General features: G+C 39.3%; 1 protein-coding gene across 1 annotated transcript in view; it reads left to right on the forward strand.

Moving 5' to 3' along the window:
* The window catches only part of Erc2 (ELKS/RAB6-interacting/CAST family member 2), an 827,882-nt gene that overhangs the window by 253,188 nt on the left and 549,201 nt on the right, over window positions 1-25,493 (forward strand). Inside the window, 1 exon segment of the mRNA XM_076931310.1 lies at window positions 16,195-16,350. Coding sequence (XP_076787425.1) covers window positions 16,195-16,350 — 156 coding nt within the window.

The following is a 25,493-nucleotide window of genomic DNA, read 5'->3' on the forward strand; positions in this document are numbered from 1 at the left end:
TGCTTGTTTGCTTTGCTTTTAATTCAGAAAATAAACCAATGTTGGAGAAATGATGACTCTTGAGATGGAATGTAAAACTTCATGCCAACTTAACAGTTCAGACTAAAAAAGGCCTGGGCTTCCCTCACTTGCTTAACATAGTAAATCTGATGATAGAAAGGGACAATTTTCTGGGATGGGAAGCTGTCTTGGCTAATAATGAGCTTGCCATTTAGATGTTCTAGCTAAGCACAGGAACCTAGAGTTTAGATCCTCAGCTTAGCACCAACATATAAATCTAGACATGGTGGTGCAAGCCTAAAGTCCCAGCATTGGACATGTGGAGGCAGGTGGCTCTCTAGGTCAGCCACCTAGGCAGTTGATGAGCTCCAGGTTCAGTGAGAAACTGTCTCAAAACATGAAATCAATAAGAGAAGCCAGCCCCTGGTCTGAGTCAGCTGAACACAAGCACATTCTTCTGTGAGCCAGGGAAGGCACTGGAGCATCATAATGAATTGAGAAAGATGCCTGATATGGATCTCCGGCCTCTGGGTATGTATACCTTGCATGAGCATACCTAGAGATGTGTTCACAGCCACCCCAACCCCCATATGCACACAGGTACACACATATACACAAAAGAAGAAAAGAAAATCAACTTTTTGCAAGTACAGCAGAAATTATTTATTCCTTACCAGGTTTAATCAAATGAATATTCCCAAATGATGTATAAGCTTCAATAAAAATCTCAGAAATCACACTTGATCTTATGACCTTGTCAACTACAGAAGATTAAGAAACTAGTGGCACAATGTCTCCACAATATAGAATTTCTGTTGGAGCATGGACCTTCAATTTTGTAGCCTTGTGGCCAGCAGAGGCAGGTGTCCTATGAGCCATACATCTTGAGTATGATTTATACTTGAAGGCTGTTTTCAAACAGTTGAAACTAGGCAAGAGGTAGCACTAGAATAATCTTCATTAAGATGTTCTAATGCCTCCCCTGCCTCACAGAATATACCTACATTATTCAGCTGTGACTCAGGGCCGATGCTGGCTTCTCTTATTAAAATAGAACATTGTACTTTGTCCCCATGCCTGGCTCTTTTTTTCGATGCTGTCCTGCAGGTAGGTTCAGGCTCCCCTAAGAGGAAACTAACACTTGATCAAATTCATTTCATTTGGGTCTACAGGGTATAGGAGAAACTTTGAATTCAAACCTGGTTCAACCATAGCCCAATAACCCTCATGAACTGAGTCTGGTGTTTGTTTGTTTTTGCTTTGTTTTGTTTGTTTGTTTTTGACTCCAGATGCTATACAGGTTTATTTCATTCATCTTTGGGACAGTTTAAGATCTTAATTAAAGTAATTTTTTTTTTCTCCCAGGATGCTGCATTCACAGGAAGATTGCACCATATACAGGTTTCTAGGCTTGTATACGACTGTCCAGGGTTGTGGCTTTATGGTAGAGCACTTGTGTGATACCCCTGCTTTGATCCCCAGTGTTGTATGCAAGTAAAGTAAATGTACAGCAAACAAACAAACATGTTCCTGCCCTTTTGATGGATAATAAACAAGACAGTAACATCGCTAAGCAGAGCATTCCCTATGCCAACAGCAAACTCACCTCCCAAGCATAGAAGTTAGTTGGTCTCTGTAAACCTGGGAATAGACACAATGATCCCATTCCAGATGCTATAACTCTGGTTTAAAGAAAATAAGCAACCAGCTCATAAGCCTACAGCTAGCAGGTTGGCAGCTAGGATTTGGATAAGTGCTCCCCTGAGTCACACCAGTGTTCGCTGAGCACCAAGTTTGTGCTCTCTACAGTTTTATTAGCCCACGGGTCAAGTGGCTTTCCTCTCAGCATTTATTTGGGAAAGTATGCAGAGACTTGCATCTAAGAAGAGCAGAGTCAGCTCTGGGTATTGAAGAAGCCCGTTGTGTGTTTGCAAAGGTTCAGTGTTCTACTTGGTGGTGTGAGGCAGGGATGATTCACTGCACATACATGTTATCTGGCCTTCAGATATGTCTCCCGTAGTCAGCATGGAGCCCGATTCCCACTCTGAGTTATGAGTCTTAATTATTGTGAAGGTTTTTTTTTTTTTTTTTTTTTTTACAGTAGGACATACTGGTTCAGGGCTTGCGAAGCCCTGTTTTTGTTTTCAATAAAATAGACCTTTAAACATCTTTTTCTAATTAATTTTTAGAATTGTATGCATTTTGATCATATGTACTTTCTCCACAGCTCCTCCTAGTTCCTCCCAGATTCCCCCATCTCTCTACCACAGTCAAGTTTATGTCCTTTATGTTTTAGCCCAGTTCATTTTGTGTCGCCCAGCTATTCCTTGATGCATGCTCATTCACTGATGGGTTATTGACCTAGCAGGGGCCACACCATTAAAGAAAACTAATCCTTCCTCCTTCAGATACCAGCACTTTACATGATTCCTCACTTAGGGTAGAAGCATGTGAATCCCTACCTCTCTGTACTGGGATGTTGGGTGGTTTCATCTTTTGGCGGCTTACATAGGCAACCACAGCCACTGTCGGTTCATGAGTGTCATGCCCTGTTTTTCTGAGGGCCATTTTCTCTGGGCTCCCCTGACCTCTGTCTAGCTCTTAAAATTATTCTGTCCCTGATGGATGGACTCTGAGCCTTTTGCGTAAATGTATATGATTTCTGGTATGTGAGGTAACACTCTGTCAATACTTATTCTATATACTTTGGCCAGTGCTGGGTTTTGTGTTAACCCTCATGTACTGTACAGAGGCTTCTCTGATAAGAGCTGAGAGCTGCACTGGTCTACCAGAAGAAAGGCACAGGCAGAGGACAGATTGATACTATGTCCATTTAGCAGAATAACGACAGTTGAGTCTCCCCTGGTGCCTATGAGGTCCTAGTATGGGTTCTTGGTTAGGTTTACTGTGCCAGGCGTGTGTTTCCTCTTGTGTAGTGGGCCTTAAATCCAATCAGAAAAGCCTTCGAAAACATGTACTCCCTTCATTTATGACGCTAGAATTATCCTGTAGCTTAGTTTTCCCCCATAGGAAATTTCTTCATCTTCTCATCTTACAGCTGGAAACCTTTTCTGTCCCATTTAACTATTTTTCTTAAATAAAGGGGAAATTGTGGGTTGTAAGTGACATCCAAAAAAAGCAAAAAGCAAAATGTCCCGGTTCTATGTAGCTATGAGTGATACTTAGTTGTCTTTAGAACGAGTAAGGTTTAAAAAATACAGCATTTTTTCCTTTCTTGCTGGAACTCTTCCTATGATGTACTTGAGTCTAATTGTCTGACTGTGTTGAGAGTTGATAAATTACTGCTGTTAACTTTGTTAGTTGTGAAAATATCACTCCTGAATTTGAATCACACATGCCTGTATTTATTGAGCAGTTTTTCTGTGCAAAGTACCATATGGTGGATCTTAAACAAAAACCAAACCAAACCAAAAAAAAAAACCAAAACAACAACCTGAACTGTAAACAAATCAAGTGCTGAGTGGACACCCAGGTTACAAAATTAGGCAAGAAAGACAGAGTGGGCTATGTGAACCCAGAGGATAACAAATGAGGTAGGGTTGGGGGAGGAGGGAGTGCTTCTTGGAGAAAGTGGCATTTAGAAGTCAACCTTGAAAAACTGTCACAATTGTGGAAAATGGATGGGCTGGGTTATGGGTTGTAAGCAGAGAAGACCATGAGTGTGAAGACAAGGAGGTCTGACAAGTGTAAGGAATGTCTGGGGAAGAACAGCCCAGACAGGTGTTTGAGAGACTTCTTAAGCCTAGAAGCAAAGGAAGAGGAACCAAGAAGAAGTAGAAGGAAAGAAAAATAAAATCAAGAGTCAACATTAGTGAACCGAGACATCAGCCTGTTTTAGTTAGCAGCACCACAGCCAAGTACCAACTGTCAGAAGAGCTGCACAAGAATGACAGATCCAGCTTAGAAGCTTCGGCAACATGAGAGACGGCTCAAATAACTGAAGCAGGAGAAATGGGGACATCACTCCAAACCTTAAAAAGTAAACAGGGGAATAGTTAATAAATGATTCATTATAACAAAATTGAAAATTTAGCTCAATGACTAAATTCTGTTAAAAAATACAACCTGCCAAAACTGTGAGTGGAAGTAGATATAGAATATCCTAGAGTCTAAAGACAATGATGATGTCATTTAAAACTCACCACCAAGCCAACAAAACCCCTCAGAACCCAAACACAAATTTTGTAGGTCCAGATGTCATCTTCAGAGAATTGTACTAAATGTTTGTGGAAGGAGTTAGATAGATCATAGGAAAAGTATTTCTAAATGGAATGGAAGGGTGAACTGCCTGCCCTGTATGTGTTCTACTTAAGCTCCATGTTTCTGCCCAGCCCTACCAAAGCACTGGAAATAATTATCTGAATAAACTCCACCATGGATTATCTAAGTTAAATGAATGCTGTGATAGATGGCAAGGGAAACTGCAAAACTGCACTAATATTTGGATATTAGTGTTGTTCTCCATAGCAAAATATAAAAGAAAAATGAAGGTGACTTAAGTAGACACAGAGAAAGTCTTGGGTAGATGTAATACCTTTGGAAACATCTTGAGATTACAACTGGAGAGTTGTCTTTATCCAGGAGCTACAAGAAAGCTATAGCAAATATATTTCACACCAACACTTGATCACTTTCACCATGGTACAGGGAACAAACAGGTAGGGGTGTCTGTTGCTCGGGAGTCCAATATTACAAGTCTAAGAATTAGAAAAAGTAAATAAAGGCATTTTAAAAAAATTTAGAGGCAATAAGGTTATAAGTACAGGAAATCTCAAATTGTGTGTGTGTGTGTGTGTGTGTGTGTGTAGATCAAAATGTTAAAATTTAGCCAAACATCTGGTTCATATTTAAAAGTTAATCTTCTATTAACAGTTATGAAATTTATAGAGAATGTCAGTTATGATGATATTAGCAAACCCAGATCCACAGTTAACAAGACCTAGCCTATTCATCCCATGGAAGTACAGCAAGAAGTAGCAATCTATTGCTCTATGTAACAACACAATCAACAGCCACAAAACAATTTTAAAGGATCCAGATCCAAAAGAGCATGAACAACATGATGTTCTTTGTATCAGTTAAAACTAATTAATGGTGTGAAATACCCAGATGGTGGCTAATTTAGTGTAGGCGAGGAGTGCCCAGGAGTCCGGGAAGAATACCTTGGCACCGGCACTCATGGCTAGACTGTGAGCTGGTTGGCATATGCTTTGTCAGTGCTCACTTGGTGATAATTCACCATAAGCTGGTCAAATCACATGAATTGGGTAACTTTAATATATGTTACCGTTATATAAAATACTTACTTAAAAGGAGAAATTTTAGCCATGAAAAACAGATAACACAATTAAAAATTGGACAAAGGACTTAAACAGATGTTCTCCAGAAAGGATAATCAGGTAGGCAATATGAACATCAAAGGAACGTAGGCATCATTAGTCACTAGAGAAATATAAATAAAATTATACTTAGATTAACTCCTTGCCCCCATAGGATGACAAAAAAAAAAAAATGCCAAATAAAGAGTGTTGAAAAGATGTGGAAAATTTGGAAGGGTCAGATGTTTGTATGGGGATATAAAATGGTGGAGTCCATTTTGGAAAGCTGCTGGGCAGTACCTCAAAACCCTAAACATGACCCAGAAATCCTACATCTAGCACACCAGAGAAAATTGAAATCAAGGATCACTGTCATTCCTCATATTTGTAAAAGTAATACCACTAAAGTGTCCATCATGAAGAAATCCAGTTGGAGGTATCCACACAGTCGCATGTTACTCAGCAAGAAGAAATAATGAATTACTGATGTATATAGCAACCCCAAAGAAGTGTGGAAATAGTGCCTTAAATAAAGGAAGCCAAGTCACAAAAGGCCATCCATTACCTGATGATAACCATATGAAGTGCCTGATATGGACAGATTGGGGACAGAAGATGAGCAATTGCTAGTAGCTGTGGGGAAAGAGTCAGAAGAGCCACTGCTAATGGGTACAGAGCTTTGGAGATCTGAAAATGGTCTAAGATTAGATAGTAACAATGCTTACACAGACCATTGAATTAAATGGGCGAATTTCAGGTTCTGTGTATTATATCTCATCTCTCAGTTGTTATTAAGTTTAAAGGAGAATATTACAAAGGAATGATCAGTATGATAAGCGTTAATGTTTACTTTAATAACTTTATAATGTAAGGGGTAGGATGTATTACTACTCTCTTAGAGAAGGTGCCCCAGTATGATTACCAAACAAATTTTTAACTAGACTCAAGTAGTTTTTCTACCTCAGTCTCCTGGATTAGCAGGTTGCTACAGCTATAACATATAAAGAGACTCTATTTACCAATGTAAAACCAAGATTTGGGGGAAAATATACCAAAAAAAATGACATACAAAATAGGTACTAACACTATTTCCCCCTCAACATGCTCATGCTTCCAATTGTGTTGCATTTATTATATAGGGATGAAGAATAATTCTTACTTAGGAAAACAATAATAATTTTGTTAAAAGAAAAACCATTACTTGTGAGCATGATAACACATACTTGTAAATTCCTGGGACCCTGTCTAAAGCAAAACAAAACAACAAACATTTTCCAACAGATACCTATCATCAACAACAGACCATCATAAAACCTTAAAATATTATTCCTGTTTTCTTTTACTGTATTATAGAGATTCCAATGGGAAGATCCTGGTATTTAATCGATACTCAAGGAATCTTATTCTCTTAACCCCTTCTCTTTTAATCTGGAAGTTGAATTTTGCCTGTTTTTTAAAAAAGAAGATGCTACATTTGAGAAAAGGGCAGAGGAACAAAGTTAGATACGCTTTCTCTAGGCAGAGGCACAGTCATATTTGGCATGTTAAAAAGACGTTCAAATGTGTTTGAAAGGAGAAACCAATGGAGAAAAAAATAAGCAAATCATATCATTAGAGCATAATGGTTTATAATAGATGACCGGTGACTTCCATCCCTTGCTTCCAAGCATCTGGCAAGACCCTGCCCTGCGTCTCCCTGGACTCATCTGGCAAATGAAAAGATTGGAGTTAAGTGTCCTGCTTTAAAAATTCTACCAAGTTTGGAGGCTTTATGCTGGTAATTTGGATTCTCAAAAGATGTCTCTGTTGTGTCTGAGTTGAGGTGACATTCCTGTAGTATTGAAACCTTAGCTTTTTGTCTTGTGTCTTGGTTAGCACAGTCCAGACCAGCAACCACTGCCTGCTTCACTGCTGTTGCACAGTGCCCAGCCTATTGTTTATTTAGGGGCTGCAATTTCCTTCCTGGCATACAACCCTACCAGTAGGGTTGGGAAGTCAACCACAGGCCTCATGTGAACTTCCCCTTTCAAGTTGTGGTAATGACAGTGTACCGGCAGTCATAGGCCTCATCTCTAAAGCACGATCCCCTTTCCACATCCATCAGGCCACACTGGTGATGGCGTGGGCTAAATTCCTCTGCTGCCTTTGCTTTTTTTCCATGAAACAAACTGGTTGAACACAGGAGGATTTGTGGTATGTTTTAGAGATCCTGTAGAGGCTACTGCCCCAGCCAGGGCCATGGCTAGGGCTAAAAGAAACATGAAGAATAAGATGATGTTGGCTGCATGGCCAGAGAGCATCTTCACCCAGTCTTTTTCCTGAGGCTTGGAAAAGAAATAGAGGAGAGTAAGGTACCTGTTTTTATCTTCCCTGCAATACATTGGCTCCATTATAGAGGCACATTTTTGCTACTGCTTTTCACAAAGCATGGGTATCTAGAATCCAAATGCGCTCTCTCTCTCTCTCTCTCTCTCTCTCTCTCTCTCTCTCTCTCTCTGTGTGTGTGTGTGTGTGTGTGTGTGTGTGTGTGTTGCACGTGCACTCATTTGAAAGCAGTTTCTGAAATCTTACCATCCCTTAAATCTCTCCCTTACATCTTCACTGTTTTCTCTTGAATTTACTCTATGATTTTCAGACAAAAAGTGCTCTGTGGAAGAAAGATCACGAGTAGCCCAAGTGTCTAAAGTAGAACTCCTTCTCTGAAGCCAGTCTTGAGATTGGTCAGGAAACAGTAGAGTCCCAGAAACCTTAGTTATACATTTTGGCGATCTAGCCAGTCTAGTTGTTCAATGTGTTGTAAGATCTGCCATTGGCAGGTTTTCATTGCCTGCTGTCAGTGTCATACATACACCCACATTTCCTTATGCTTAGAAAAGGAGAGAATATTTGCATCTCAAATCTATTTATGTCATTTCCTTAAAAAATCCTGATTGGCTTTGCTAGAGTTACAAGTTCACCCCTGGGTCTGTCACTGAGTCTTGAGATACATGGTTCTTGCCTCTAGGCAGGACTAAACAATGGAAAAACCCTCTCCAACCCAGCAAGCCAGGCAAATACAATTCCCCAAAGGAAAGTAGTTGATCAGATAAAAACCAAAACAACAGTAGGCCCCTCACCCCCCAAACAAGAAAAACAAAGCCCCAAGTTGTAGCTAAGCAGACAATGCTTCCACTGTGGTTATTATTCTAGAGGTTTTCCATGTTGTCCTACATTTCCTTCTCATGGAGAGGTTAGGAACATGTCCACTGAGTTTGACAAGGTGCAGTAGAAATAGAAGATGCCATCATGGCTTGTGCTCCTATTGAACTAGAGAGTTAACAGAGACAATGGTGGTGAGGCCTGAAGGCTGTTGTGTCTGTTTACATGTGGTGGTGGGTGGTTATGCATGGAAGGTATTTCCCAAACATTATAGACATTTACAATTTTCTTAGCATGTTCTAAGTTCAGAGAGGCTGGGTATGTCACCTCAAAATTTAAAAGCCAGAGTTGAGATCTGCATTTAGGTTTGTGGCTCCTGACAGCTAAGTTTTTACCTTCTTAAGCAGATTGTCTGGATTTTTAACATTCTCTCTTCTCTCTTCTCTCTTCTCTCTCTCTCTCTCTCTCTCTCTCTCTCTCTCTCTCTCTCTCTCTCTTTCTCTCTCTTCCTTATAAAGATTTATTTATTTTATGGTTGTGAGTATTTTGCCTGCATGTATGTATGTGCACCATATGTGTGCCTATGGTTACAGATGGTTGTGAGCCCAAGTGTGAGTGCTGGGAATCTACCAGCACTCTGCAAAAAACAAAAAATATGCTTAATAGATGAGCAGTCTCCCTAAACCCCATTAGCTTGTTTTGTTACACTTAAGTCAGTTAAGAACAATAACAAATTCATATATAGAGACCATCCTTTCAAAAGCCACATGATATTTAGTTAGTAACACAAGAGATGTGTACTTTCCTCATGATATGATAACAGCACCGTATATATCAGGGTCAGGGTGGCAGGAAGAACTTGATCCAGAGCACAGATTTCCTAGGAATGAGCCAGTGTAGACAAATGAAACTGTGATATGCAGCCATGTTGCCTTTGATTGGCTCAGATCTAACCTGATTGTGTTTGTACATTTTTTGTGTGAAGATGTAGATACCTATATAAGCAGATAAGTACAGGAGTGTTATCTACAACCTGGCCTGCCCTTTGTCATCTTCTAATTACCATCTGTTCATAGTTTGATAAGGACCAAGAAGATGAATTTTTAGTTTTTCTGTATACATTTTTTTCTCCAAATATGTCATAGATGCAAGTCAAATTCTTTCTAGAGGACTTGGCTGGGGCTTACATGACCATGGTCATACCATAGATCATTCCAGAGGTTGGATGAAACTCAGGTAGCTTAAGATTCAAGGCTACTGTGTTGTGTTTGCATCTACAAGTAGATGACTTTTAAAGTTTGAGCAGTCTTAAGCCTCTGTGGTATCCAGTAATAAGAGTTTAGAATTCTATTTTAAATAAAACATAATACAATTATGTAGGTCTATTTCCTGAGCATTAGATCATGTCTTCTTTAAGCCAGTTTGGCCATTTGTTTGTTGATCAATGCCTATATAGTGATATGTGGCTATGGTGAGTTCCGTGCTTTGTGAGAACTGTTTATACATTCTTTCTTGTCATGATATTAAAATGAAATATGGCATTCCTACTGTATTCAAAGGAAAGTACATGGAGATGCTCAGAAATCACATAATTGTTACTTCTTGTGACTAACTGATATTTCTTTTTTAAATGTTCCACCCACTCACCACTTCAGCCTTCAGTTCCTAGAGAGGAATTGAAATCTGTTTCTTGCTGCTTAAGGGGAACATAATGTTTGACAAACACAGAAAGTTACAATGGCATTCTGACTGGTATAGCTGCTCCAGGCAGGCTATTCACAGGATTGCTGCTCCTGTGTGCCAAGTTGAACAGCCTTTGAAAGTTGGTTTGTATTTATCTATGTATGTTTATCCAGTTAGTTGCTCTGGTCTTTTTGCATTGCTTACTCTGTCTGTCCTACCTGGTCAGCCTTCGCAGTCATTTAGGGCACTGGCATGACCTTAGGATCTTGGGAAAAGGCAGATTATGATTTTATAATTTTAAGTTGGAGCCAAAGATTTTGTATGTCTGAAACGACTGCAGGTGACTCCCTTGCTGCTCTTTGGAGGCTCATTTGTGAGTGACAAAGCTCTAGACTGTGCCCCTTCTCACACTTTTTTTTTCTCAGTGCTGAGAACAGAACCCAGGGCCTTGTGCTTGCTAGGCAAGTGCTCTACCACTGAGCTAAATCCCCAACCCTGACTATGCCCCTTCTCTAAGAGAGAAGGATGCCCATGAGTCTTGTTTAGATTTACCTGGTATCTTACATGCCTGGGAAAGTGATTGGTGCTCAATAGATGTCCAGTGTACATTTATTGAATGAACAGATAGGTATGTGAGAGACTCCCTGGGTCTGTTTCATATCAATCTGAAGCATATCTATGTTAGACAGCTCTAGATTCTTTTTACAAAGAAACTTATTGAGTACTCCTGCTCAGCTAGCATCTCATTGCTCCAATGGTACGCAGTGGCCATTGCTAACAGTCATGGTTCAGTTAAGATTAGCATGGTAAGCCTATGGGTAAATGGCTGCTAAGAGTATAGTCTTGTGGCTTAATTTTTATTTGTATATTGGGCACTTATTTTGATTGATGGATATAAAATGGTCTTTAGTTCAAATCATTAAATGGAAACTATGAACTACACTTGGTATAAAATTTTACAAGCATTATTTTAAGCATGTACAAGAAGAAATAAGTTATGGGAGATCAGATGTTTCCCATATTAGGGATCAGAAACACACATATTTTAGGTTTTTTTCCCCCTTAGTACTTTAAAATAGTATTACAGTTTATAGCCAAAATTTTGAATAAAAATAAAACAACCTTATGGGTGTCATATCTCATGGCTGTTGAAAAGGTATCAGCTAAGGCTAGATGTGCATTCAGGATGATGAGAGTCTATTTTATTGTTTTATTGGCCTAGTCATTGCCAGTCCTCCCTCTTTTCCTCCCTCTATACATGTGCTTTTCTCCTCCTCTCTCCCCTTTCCTCTTTCCCCCACCACTCACTACTTCCCTTCCCCTATATCTGTCTACACAGCCCAAGCTAGCCTTGACTTTGTAACCGTCCTGTCTCAGCCTCCTGAGGCCTGTTTATTGTTATAGGGGTTATAGGCAAGTGCTACCAAGCTTAGTTAGTGGCCAGGCAGTGGTGATGCACGCCTAGAATCCTAGCACTTGGGAGGCAGAGGCAAGCAGATTTTTGAGTTCAAGGCCAGCCTGGTCTACAAAGTGAGTTCCAGGATAGCCAGGACTACACAGAGAAACCCTGTCTCGAAAAACAAAACAAACAAACAAACAAACAAACAAAAAAACCCCAGAAGCTGTTACGGTAATATGAATATTTAATCCTCCTTATTTTAAATTAAGATATATTATCTCAAGTATAAGAGAAGAATATTTTTTCTTGACAAATCCAAATCATTTATTTGTTATTTTATTAAGTCATATAATTGTGTGTGTGCTCATATGTGCACATATTGAGGTCAGAGGTCAATATCTGATGTTTTTCTTGATTGTTCTCCACCTTATTTTTTGAGTCATGGTCTCTTTCTGAACCCCGAGTGCACCAATAAGGTTGGGCTTGCAAGCCAGCAAGTTCAAAAGGGCATCCTGTATGTGCCTCTCCAGCACTGGGGTTACAGGCATGTGTCACTGTACCTGCTGATCCAAAAATCAGGTCTCTTCCTGCTTATGTAAAAAACACATTACCAACTGCAACATCCTCTACAGCCCAAGTCATAACAAAAACTGATGGCTAAAGGTGACACACCTGGAGGAACCTGAGCAGAATACTTTGCTGTAGGATTTCTCAGACATTGATGTGCACCCAGCATCTCCAACAGGCATTTCTCAGACTCACCAGGCCCTGTCATGGAGCTTTTGGGTACTGAGTGGTTCTATACTGTACTTTATTTCTCTGTTTCTGTCAAGGGCACTCCCTACATTTTGTTTCTGGAGGATGCTTACTTGTGAAACAACCTATGTGTGTTTGAAAACTGTAACAGATTGTTTAAAATGTGAGCCGTTAGCAACTGTGACAGTGCTCAGACTACTGATGCGTAAATGCATCTCTGCTTTCCAGAACTCTGGGGATATCATAACATGTTGTCATTGAAGGGACTTTACATCTTCGTTGCTGTCCATGGCTTAGAGCTACTGTGCGTGTTCGTTTAGCGTCTCCTTTAGAAGAGAATGTCAGTACACCACTTTCAGCCATCCCAGAATAATGTGGACTCCCACGGTCCTTTGCTTTAGCTGTCACACACATGCCATAGCCTTACAAACTTTCTTGAAGATGAAAGATAAAATTTCTTCTCCCTGGATTCTTGGAGTGGAAGCATGTAATAGGAGAGGAATGTGGCAGCCATTGTCTGATTTTCAAACTTAGTTCCCTCAATCTCTGGCTTGACTTTGAACACCTTGTACGAAGCTCAAACCCCAACTCTTGGTGCTTTGTATCTATCCTTTGCTATAGATTAAGTCTGTCTTGGCTTTTTCTGTGTTTATGAGTTTGAAATGCATTTTGTTGCCCTTGAAGTAACTTTCTAATATAGGAACCATTTAAGGACAGAATAAATAGATCCTTCTAGAGTACCCATTTCTTTTTTTCATTCTTCCTCTTCCCTTTGCATTTTGGGTTGCCTGTGACTAAAGGAAAACAAGTTTATGAAGAAAGGAGAAAAAAATGTTGTTAATTTAAGGAAATTACTAAAGTGAAAAATATGTTGTGTTCCATTGTTTACTGAACTGTTAACTCAGGTGTATGTTGATTTAGAAGCTTAGTTCTGGGAATAAACCAACTGTCTTGATCTACTCTGATCTTCCTCAACAGGATGTAATTCTTCAACATCAGGTAGAGAGGTGTCTTCTAATTTGTTTAGGAGTTGCTAGTTGTGGTTGTTGCCAACCAGTGCCTCAGAGATAGACTCAGAGCAAAACTGAAGGTAGCTTCTCTTTTTGCCCACATGGTTGAGACCTGAAATCTTACCAGGGGGTATCAGAAAAGTTGTGTCAAATATATGAGAACTACAAGTTTTACTACTATAACACACACACACACACACACACACACACACACACACATACAAATTATGATCATTTCAGATGGGAGCTTGAAAAAGCTTAGATTTTTATATAGGAGACAAAGCAAAAAAGTTGAATCTTCTCTTTACGTTTAGCACAGTAAAGCTCTTATACTGATTTCATTTAGCTTGTGTAAGCTCTCATTGGTTCTATTTAAATACTTGTAAATCTCATCAGTGCCAATTCATATTTCAACAGAGAGAAAGAGACCATGCTCGTGTGTATATGCATGTGTGCAGTGGGCATGCACCTGTGTATAGTTGCATGTGGAGGCCCGAGGACATCCTCAGGAGTTCTTTGGCTGCTGTTCCACTTGGATTTTGAGACAGATCTCACAGTGGCTTGAGCTAACCAAAAAGGTTAGGCTGACTAGCCAGTAAGCCACAGGGATCCATCATGCCCCCACCATCATGCTCAACTTCTTTTTTTAAATTTAGATTCTGAGGGTCATTCTCAGGTCCTCTTGCTTGCAAGACAATCAGTTAACCAAGGAACCATCTCCACAGCCCACATTGATTACTGCCTTAACTGATATCTTTTCATATGTTTTCTGGTATAAATACAATCCTAAGGCTGTCATGGCAATCAGTCAAAGTGTCAATCAAACTTGTCCTGTAACTTTTCAAGCTTTTAATAACCTTGAACATTTGTCACTTTTATAGTTAGGACAATTTGTTAATTTAAAATGGCTCACTTTGAAGATCATTATGAGTTTTAGAATTTTATAGCCTTTTGATTTGATATTGTTGCTGCTGTTTTTTCTCTCGTTCCTCATAGTTCAAAACTGAAACAAGTCCCTAAGTGGGGTGCCCAACATCTGCCTCCTAGTGCTTCCTGACTTAACAAGCCCAACTGGAAGGTGTTACCAGTAGGACTTTGGGGGCTGGCAGTGGACACCAGCCTGTGGGCTCTGGTCACAAGCTTTTTCATGATTTGCAGATGGCCATGGTCTTTCTGTGTTCACATATAGGAGAGAGAGTGAGGTGAGAAACAGAAAGTTCTAGTGTCTTTCCTGATGAGAATACTACATCATCCCAAGGGCCCTATCCTCATAGCCCATATTCAGATACTATCACATTAGAGGGTAGGGATTCATATAAATTCAATAAATAATACATCCTTCACTGAAACTAGAAATTGCATCAATAACTGAGAAATACTGAAAGGCTATGTATAGAATAAAAATGGTGGTTATCTTTGAATAATAGGGTTAAAGGAGATTCTCTCGATTTTTAGTTAATTGAAAGAATATCATTTTTATAGTTGGAAAAACCACAATTGTATTATTTTCAAAGGAAAATAAAACTAGACTATAGGATTTTGTAATAGTTTTGAGACATTGAGATTTAAATTTTATTTGATAGGATTTTTTTCCCTGAGAATTAATGAAAGTAGCTATTGCATTAAGCATTTGGCTCTAACCCACAATAAAACCCCAAAAGTAGTTGTCATCCTTCCTCTGTTTCTTCCTCTTTCGATACAGTTATGTTGTGGGTAGTATAATAATTGCTACTACATCGACATGTGGGTGATGCTGGGTATGCACTGTAGAACAAGTAAATCTACAGTAGCTACAGAAAACACAGGTGCATTGCTTGTAGCATTTTAAAACCGAGTTAATAAACACAGGAGCCATGTATTGTATTTACTAGGGAATTAATCTTTCAAGTTTGAAAAAAAATAAAGAATTGTTGCATCATTAATATTTATTGACAAAATTAATGCTGACTCATTACATCTTTGTAGTATAACACAGGCAAATGGAGACAGTGGGAATGCTTAAGTCACCTTCCTCTGGAAGCTTAGTATAATGCTCTTTTGTTGTGCTTGGTGGCTTGCCCTGTAGGCGCCGCCCTCTAGTAAACCTACTGTAAATCAGTAGGTTAGAAATCGCTTATGAGGTAGTCAGGTTTTTTTTTTTTGTCACGCAGGGACCTGACTGCTTGCTTGCCAAATAAATCATGATGTTGTGATATATTATTTCCAGTTGCTATAAATTTTCAATATTTATTGCATCAGTCATACCAAGTCAGGACTCCGTTATTTAATTTCCCTTATATCTGTATTTGAGACGAGAATCCTCTCCATTAGTAAGTTTGAATTTCCTTCTCTCTTAGGGTCAAATTCCAAGCATGCCTACTAAAAGCAGCCACAGAATGTACAAAGAAATAAACAGGAACAAACTGCTTTTGTGTATACAAGTGGACTAAAGCATGTACCCTGGTTAACTATATCCAAAGTTATATTTTTTTAACCAAAATGTTTTTTGGGTTTTTTTTGTGTGTGTGTACGCTCGCGTGCGCGCGCGCGCGCGCACACACATACACACACACACACACACACACACACAGGAGACTCATATGTTTATTTTTGCCATGGTTGCTTAATAATTTGGTTCCTGGACATTCGTGAAACACACCTAGGTTACCTTTTGTATTATGGACACACGATGTTCACTGAACATTCAAAAGTTACATGGCAAGTGATCCTATGAGCTGAAAGCACGAACCCTTCTGAACGCCAGGCTAGTTCTACAACATGACTAATCCTGCGCTATCAAAGCTGCTTTCTTAAATTCTGTTTTAGGAACAATGAAATTTTAAAAAATCAAAACAAAAATCCCTCAACTTTCTTTGCCCTTTATCAACAGGACACAAAAATTGCTTCATTGGAGCGGAACATCCGAGACCTTGAGGACGAGATCCAGATGTTGAAAGCCAATGGTGTGCTCAATACAGAGGACCGGGAAGAGGAGATCAAACAAATAGAGGTGTACAAAAGCCACTCCAAGTTTATGAAGACCAAGGTAGGTCCCAGAGGCTCAGCCTTTCATGTTCTCATTGTGAGAAGAAAGTTCTGGTTTACCTGCTTGATTCTGTAGAGACTCACATAATCTGCCCCATGTGAAATGAAATACATGCATAGTAAAGAACATGAGAAAATTTAATCCAGAAGGGGGTCCAAGGGAATCTTTAATGGTGTTTCTACTCTGTGAGGTTCAGGGGTAAGCTCCTTTGTGTTTCTCTGTCTTTGTTGTTAGCAGAGTTTTAGTCTTTCTCTTCCACATTTTCAGTTACCCTTACCTTTTCTTTGAATTGTGGTTCTCTCTGGTTTCATGTTCATTCCTAGACAGTGCTATGTCAGAAGGCATTGCTCTTGTAAGCCTGCAAGCACATCTCAATGCTATTAAAATATTCTGATTTTACATAAGAGAAATAATTTTAATCCACAGTGCTTTCATTAAGTCAACCAGCTCCATTAGTTTATGTAACTATTGTCAATTCAAAGAACTGACTTCTATTCGTTAGAATTTAACTTTGGGCTATATGTGGATAGAGAATCCGAAATGGCCAGTTTTACTTCTACACAACTATCATGTTTATAAGTAGCCACAAATAGGTCTTTTGACACTTTGGAATGCTTTTCCTATGATCCCGTGAAGCCATTTTGTTTTTGAAAGTAATCACCACTATTTTAACTTATTTCATTTTCTTTTTCTCTACTTTTGTGTCCTCTTTTTAAAATTTTCAATATTTTAAGCCTTGTATTTTAATAGTCTTTGTTCCCCTGTTATAACATTCAGCAGAGTTAGGGAAAGCAGTGGCCAAGGGAGGAGCAAAATTAAGTAGTTTCCTCATATCTGAAACACATTTCTATTCTGTCTGTACTTACAAATATTATGAAGAAATAATACACTAAACCTTTACTGCATGTGTATATGTATGTATACATGGATGCTTCTTCAAGGAGTTAAATCAGACACAGTACCTTATTCTGAAAACTCCATGTCTTTAACAAAGGCATTGCAATATGACAAAAAGTCTGGGTCAAAGATTAGAGATGACAGAAATAGAATGTCCAGTGACTTTGAATGGAGCCATTTCCTTTTGGGGATGCAAATACCAATGCTGTCCTCTGTTCTAGTCTCCCATCTGGTTTCTTTCTTGCAGTCATATCTCAGAGAGCTGAACTTCAGTATAGCAAGCACAGGCCTAAGGTGACTTGTAGACAGTGTTTAAGTCACTCTGGACTGGAAGATGAGGAGCATAGCTCTGAGTAAGAGCTGGACGTTTGGGATAGTATTACTATTTTAGATTAAGTTCATTTTCCCACTCTGCAGCTTAACACTAGGAGATTGAGTGTGTGTTCAAGCAGCCTACACAGCTGAAAATGTACAAAATTGGCTGAGGCTGGCTGCCCTGCATTGTAGGCTCTGTCCAGGTGAATAGAGAGCATCCCCGTGGTCCTTACAATATTTAGCCACTTTTTAAAAGCCAGGCACCTAATTGCATTGCCTTTTAAACTCTCATTTAATCCCTGTGAGTCATTTTCTAAGTCTGACAGTGCTGTCCCATTTTATAGAGGCAGAAAGTATGGCTGAGTGACATAATTCTCCCCTAGAGTCTTTAGAGTCCCCTAGACAAGTCGTGATAGCTGCTAGCCCATATCTGTCTGTGACCATATCCTTGAGTTCCATTTCACTTCTCATTGTTGTTACTTTAATGGCTTCCAGAAAGAGTCTAGACCAAGGGGTACAGAGAAGATCTTGAGGTGGAATAATGTGGATGGTCGGGGGGTGAGTGTTGACTAAAGACTTGAGATGACTCAGGCCCATCTCTACCTTGTCTTTGGTAGCAGAGAGACTCTAGGGGAGAATTATGGGACAGCACTGTCAGACTTAGAAAATGACTCACAGGGATTAAATGAGAGTTAAAAAGGCAATGCAATTAGGTGCCTGGCTTTTAAAAAGTGGCTAAATATTGTAAATATTATTCTTGAAGAACTGTAACCCAATTAATAATAGTGATGAAATACCGTGATTGAACTGACTTGGAAAATGGCTTTGAAATGAATGCAAATAAAAATGTGTTATACCTCATAAAAATGATAAACTTATAGACTGATAAACTTCAGTTTGAAAGTACCAGTAGGAGTCAGTTCTTACGTTTTCTGTTTGAAAGCATGTTCTTGACATAATATTCATTGCTTATTTCTTTACTGATTTTTCTTGATAATCCCACAGTGAAGAGTGAGCAGGATTTCTTATTTAAGCCCAGGAATGCTGCCTGTGGTCAGTTGGCAGGGAAATACTTGAACTAGCCATAGTTCAACTATCCTCAGTCTGATATTGACCGGGGGACTGGAACTGGAGTAGGTAGACGGGTGGGGCTCTGGAAATATCTGTGGTTTAAAGTAAGTAACACTGAAGACCTAAATTGTTTTTTTTTTCCTCTTAAAATGATTTTATAAACATGCCATCATAGCAAAGCCAGGACAACATATTTTGGGAGAACATGGAAGATGAGCTGTAAAAATGTAACAGCAGAATTTTAGACTTTGAGCTGGTACGAAGGTAAAAGTATCAGATGGACTGGGAAGGTGGAAATCCTTGCACCTAGGAAGTCCATTGACACATAACCATTGGCTGCAAGAACTAAAGCTCCAGGAAAGACTTCCTGTCCTATGTAATTCTTCCTTGATGGAGACTCAAATTTCTACTCTTCCTACAAAAGGTAGAGAATTTGGACTGTGGAACCCGAGCCTAAGGGGCTGTGGGAAGCACCAGTTACTTTCAGGCACATCATTAAACCTCTGAGAATGTAATGATGCATATAAATACTTGCTTTTCCAAAAACCTATGGCATGCCCTTTCTCTAGAAGGCTTTGTTCCTAGCCTGACACAGTTTTTGTTTACTGACCACAGTATTTCTGTTAGCTGTTTCCTCTGTCTTCACTGTTTGTCAAAGGTGCACTGTGCTGTTATGGATCTCCCCTTAACACATATTTTATAAACCTCTGACAGATTATAAACCTCATAACCTGCTGCATGGTAATAAGCATGTCACTTTCTTGACACAGGGGATGATCTGCAGGGGAAAGAAAAAGGCTGTTTTCCTTGCTGAGTGGGATTTTTAGGATGTTGGTTGTGTCACAGTTATAAGTGGGGGAATAATTCTCAGGCAGAATGAAGTGTGCCTGATATCCACACGGACTTCATATGGAGCAGGTGACGTAATTCCAGTGGTCTGTTCTCCTGGCCATCACAGAGAAGCCTTCCCTGGCTCTAGTCTGCATGGATGTTCAATTGCATCACTTTCCATTTTTATTGAGCTTATGGCTGTAAAAGAAGCAAAAGGCATATTTTTGGAAATATGTGATTCTTTCCCCCCCATAAAATGTATTCCCTTCAGGAAAGCCTTTTTTTTTACTTATTGTCTGCATAAATATTTATTTGAAATTTACCTCATGGCAATACTAGTCTGAAAGCTATTCTGAAGAGGCTGCCTGTTTAATATTTATAGACTGAAGCGGCTTTATCACCATCAGCCCATTTTTGTGGAAGAAAGTAGGTGTGTGTGTGTGTACAGTGTGTGTGTACATGCCACATTCTTCCTTCCCATTCTCCCTCTTCTGAGGATTAGGAGCTTTCCTTCACATTCCTTTCTCCACACCCCAGCTCTACAGCAACTTTCTCCTTGGTATTTGTGAGAGTCTGTACTACAGCATTGTCTTTGTTTGAAGCACACTGAGCTGATGGCCCCTGGAGCTGCATTCAGTGGAATGGGTTTTATATGTGTGCCGACTATATGCTGGGCCTCAGCTGAACAGTCTGTGATTTGGGGTTCACAGCCCCAATCCTGTGGGTCACAAGAGAGCTTATTTCATTTTAATTACCATTTAAGGTAATCACAGTTCTGACTAGCTCTCTCTTTATGTTCTGTTCTGGTCGGGAGACAGAACTCTTAGTTCTTACCTACAGGGAAGTGAGTGTGGGTTCAGGATTGCTAAGCTCAGATGCTGTGCTGTTGGTGCAAGAGCTCACCTGAGCAGTGATTGCTTCACTCACATTCCCATCAATCCCTAACTGGGATTCTTCCCCCTTGCTTTCCTCTGGAGCCTTTCAGAATCCCTCTCACGACATTTGTCTCTTCAGTTTTTGACCAGTTCTTTAAGTTTGGCAAGCTCAATGAAATGTGTTTGTTCACTGATCTCATGAGACTTCTTCCTAGTGGTTTTCCTTCTGTTTTTAGTTTGTCCACCCATATATATACTGCTGTAGTTTCTTTTCTGGTTGCTGTGAAAACAGTACTGTAACAAAACAGCTAAGTAGAGAAAGGTATGTTTGGCTCTGGGTTTCAGAGCCTTGCGCTATCATTGCAAGGAGGTCAAAGTAGTAGGAATTTGAAGCTGCTAGTCCCATCCTCAGTGAAGAGCAGAAAGACTGACCTGTAGGTGCTTGTGCTTAGTTAGCCTCTTCCCAGTCTCCTACTGTTCAGAACCACCTTTGTAGCGAATGGTGCTACCCACCATGGGCTAGTCTTCCCACTTCAGTCAGTCCAGTTAAGGAAATCCTTCATAGTCATGTCAACAGGCCAACCTAGGCTAGACAATTCCTCACTGGGAGGCCCATCCTAGGTGATTTTATGATGTGTCAAGCTGCCAATCAAAATCATTTGCCACATCTGCCTTTTTGGTAAGTGCTGCAACACGAACCCTTCTGAAGTGTCCTCACTCCTGGCAAGGCATACCACTCTGTTCATGCTCAGCGCTGCATGAGTGACATAGGGATTGTTTATGCCATTCTTCTTCTTGTTTCTGAAAAGAACAAAGTTCTAAGAGAAATTTATATTAAAAGCATTAAAATGTAAGAGCTATCAAGGAATCTCATGGGCCAAAACTAAGCCATAGTGGCTTATGTGTTATAGGTAAAGAACAGCTTATTTATTCATATTGTCATTTATCAGATGGATAGACTTGAGCTTTGGTTTCCACAGTTACAAGGACATTGGAGCTTTCTGGTTGGGCTAGTTCAGATGAGGCACATCACAGAATGCCATTATCAGTACCACATAATCCTGGGATTCCAGACAACAACATTCTTAGTGTAAAGAGAAACCAACAGTAATCACCCTATTCCATGCACCTTCACTCTTTCTAAGGGACTCCAGGAAAAATTGTCTGTTTTATAATCTTGAGCCAAGAGAAATTGAACAAGTTTTCTCTGAGACATGATTGGGTCACACGTGAATGTACTGTGTAAGCTGATCAGAAACCTACAGGTAGGGAGAAGGTTTAAAGGGTCCTGGCTTGGATGTATCTCAGGGATTGGCAGAAAAAATGGTTGGAATACGCACAGGGCTGATGTCAGTTTCTCCAGTGCTCTCTTTCTTTCCTTATAAATCATACAATCTTCAAGAAACACACTAGAAAAGAGAAATGATAGAACCAGAAGTTACTGCCTTTGTAAATTAAGAGTTTTAAGACAAAGCCTATGAAATAAGTATGCTCTGTACATTTAAATAAACAAGTGATTTAAATATGAAAATGATCAAGAGACTCTAAAAATACAAATCAGTGTTCATGATAACCAAGTGAAGTATCTAGAAATGGGAGAGCATAAGATGGAAATTAGAAAGCACAACCACTAGCTGAAACATTTGATCAGCCATAGCAGAAGGGAGACTTAATAAAGTAGGACACAGAGTGGAAGAAACTAAGAGATAAAAAGTACTTGTCAAAAATGATTTATGGATGGCTGAAAGAAATTCTATGCCAAATGTATAAAGATGCATGTATTTACCGATAGATTGGAGACAGTGAGGTACTCTTGACACTCACTAGAATGGCTATAATTTAAACTGCAGGTAAATTGTTAGTGTGTTGCTGAAAGAAGTCAGAGTTTTTGTATATTGTTGGTGGGAATAAACAATGTCACAGACCGTAAAATCTCCCTAACCCAGCATGGTGGGAGGCAGAACATGGGGATCAGGAGTTCAAGGTTATCCTCTAGAATATAGTGAATCTGAGGGAGATAGTGCCTTAAACGACAGCAAAAGCACCCACCACCAAATTCCTCAAAATATTAAATGTTTTGTTACCTTATGGCTTAACAATTTCTCTCCTAAGGTAGATTCAAGAAGTGAAAATTAAGACTACATATTTCTGTACATAAATGTTCTTAGTACCATTATTCAGAATAGCAAGAATGTAAATATATCTAAGTGTCTGCCGCTAGTGAGTGGCTAAGTAAGAGTCACAGGACTCACAGTAGAGTATTAGTTCTCAATGAAAATGAACGAAGTGGTAGCGATGCAACATCACTCACATGCTTTACTGCATTTACACAAGGACACAGCAATGCCTGGAGTCAGAAAGAGAATCTATGTCCAGAGGCAAGACCTCTCTTGAAAGTTTTTTAAAAGTTTCCTCATCCCCAAGGACGTGTGTGTGTGTGTGTGTGTGTGTGTGTGTGTGTGTGTGTTACAGTGTTCCTGTGGAGGTTAGAGAACAACCTACAGGAATTGGTTCTCTCTTTCTACCGTTATCCAGAGATTAAACTAAAATTCCTGTGCTTGGTGATAAGTGTCTTTACCCAATGACCTCTGAAGAATAAATATCTCTAAACTAGAAAATTACTTTTAGCACTCAGTGATAATATTCAAGAAAAAAGAATAAAATTGGAAGGTTTTGTTGTTGTTTATTTGTCTTGTTTTTATAAAATCTTACTAAAGCAAGGAAGGTTTTTGTGTTTGATTTCTTGATTTCTTGATTTATTTATTTATTTATTTTTGAGATAGGTTCTTGTAGCCTAGACTGGCCTCAAAGTTTGATTTGATTCTCCAGCTTCAGCCTTTAAAGCAGTTTTGTTTTGTTTTTTTGTTTGTTTTTTTGTTTTTTGTTTTTTTGTTTTTTTTGTTTTTGTTTTTGTTTTTGTTTTTTTTTTTTTTAAGAGGTAAGGCATCAGGATTCATTCCTTCCATTTAGCAGTGTCTGCTCGTCTACTAGTCAGGCTCTTCCTGCCTTTCCTCCTCTCTTTCTCCAGTGTCTCTCAGCACTGATGCGTTCTTATTCCCGGACCCAGTACACCAACATTTTACATTTCAGACACAGATGGGATCCTGTGGTCTTTATTCTTCCATGTCTGACAAGGTTTTTTTTTTTGTTTGTTTGTTTGATTTTTATGGTATGAATAATACTCCATTATGTATTTTTACAATATTTTCTTTATTCATTACTTCTGGATACTCAGGGTGTTTCTATTTCTCAGATATTATGAGTTGCACTTGCATAAACTTTGCAAATGCAATTATCTCCTTAACATACTGACCCTTTTTGCATAGCTATGTGTCCGACAGTGAGGGTGCAGGACCCTATGAGTGTTGTATTTTTTTGAGAAGTTTGAGAAGTTTCACTGCATGGATTTCTAGTCCCCCAGCAGAGGGGAGGGTTCCTTTTCCTCTTTGCATCTTTCTGATAATTGTGATGTTGAACAGTTTTCACACACTGGTCATTTCTCATGGTTTTCTTTGAGCAATATCTTCTTAGGTCTATGCTGTTTTAAAGTTTTCACTTTTAAATTTTTTCTTATGCATTTTGTATATTAATACTATGTTTGATGTATAATTATGTGCTTATGTGTTCCTTAATACTGGAGTCAAATGTTGTATGCGATGTTATATGTCAGCAACCCAGTAGGCAGAAGGCTGAGGCAGGGGAAATGCCAAGTTTGAGGCCTGTGTTGGGCTACAAAGTACGTTTAAGGGTGGCCTGGGTTACATGAAAACCTGTTTCAAAACTCCAAACAAAATCAGAATGAGTAACAAGCAAAGGTGGTCATAAGTTTATGAGTCGATCTCGACAAATATCAACTGTGCAGAAGTAATAGCACAGGGCTGGAGAGATGGCTCAGCAGCTGGGATTGCTTCATGCTCTTGCTGGTGACCAGGTTTTAGTTTTCAGCACTCATATCAGGTGATTCACATCTGCTTTTAACTCCAGAATCAGGGAGTATACCATCCTTTTCTGGCTTCCATGGGTATCTATATACATGTATGCTAACACTCCCCCACAAACACAAAATAAAATCCTTTTAAAAAAAGTAATGTCATTAAAATCAAAATATGACAGAACTATATGAGAAAAAAATATTTGTCAAGAGGCTCATAATTGAGCTGTTTATTTTTAGCCAAGGTCTTACTATGTAGTCCTGGCTGTCCTGGAACTTGCTCTGTAGACCAGACTGGCCCCGAACTCATAGAGAGCCTGATTCTGCTTCCAAGTGCTGGGATTAAAGGCTTGAGACACCACCACCTGGCTAAGAGGCTGGTAATTGGATCTGAGCTCAGGAACCTTGTCTTAGTTATAGGAAGAAGATAAACATGACAGTGAAGATGATAAGTTAAAGTAAGTAAACAAATTTAAATCTATGTATAGCTTTCAAGTTATGGGCAAAAAATAATGAGGAGGAAAAAAGTCATTCCAAACGAGGCAGAAGGAAAAGCCAAAAGAGAGAATGGTGTAGAGAGAAATCCCAGGTGTCACACTGAATTAAAATCATGTGTCTGCTTAATAATTCTGCAGCACTAAGGTCTGTCAGAAGATCCTGGACCAGAAGGTAGAAGAACAGATGCTCCAACGTTTTGAAGTAGAGTGAGTGTCCAGGTGGTCAGAGGTCTCTATAAATTGGCTAAGTTTTAGAAACTACGATTTGTGCTTCCCACAATTATAGTTAACTCAGTCATTCTGGATTTCTGATGGGGTTGAAAACATATAGCTATTGACCTTAAGAGAAAAGATTTGAGTGGATGGTCGTCAGCTGACATTCATCCTAGAGCCAGGTTCAGAACTAAATGTTCTAGTTAGAATAGATGACAGAGGAGCTGGTTAGTCAACAAAAGGATGGACTGGGTATTAGGACTATCCTGTACCTCACTGGTACAAATTGGCATAATTATGCTCTAATTGTATTTTGAGAGAAAAGTTTCATTTTAACAGGAAGGGTGATGTGTAGGAGGAGCTAAGGTAGGAGGAGTACTGAGAGGAAGAAAAGGAGTAAGAAGAGGAGAAGAAGAAGGAGAGGAGAAGCTAGGTGATGAAAGAGAGAAAGAGGGGTGGAGACAGGGAGGCAGATATTCATGTATCTCCACCAGTCAAAGATAGTTGTTATAT

The sequence above is a fragment of the Arvicanthis niloticus genome, chromosome 3 (genome assembly GCF_011762505.2).
Source record: "Arvicanthis niloticus isolate mArvNil1 chromosome 3, mArvNil1.pat.X, whole genome shotgun sequence".
In the NCBI taxonomy this organism is placed as follows: domain Eukaryota; kingdom Metazoa; phylum Chordata; class Mammalia; order Rodentia; family Muridae; genus Arvicanthis; species Arvicanthis niloticus.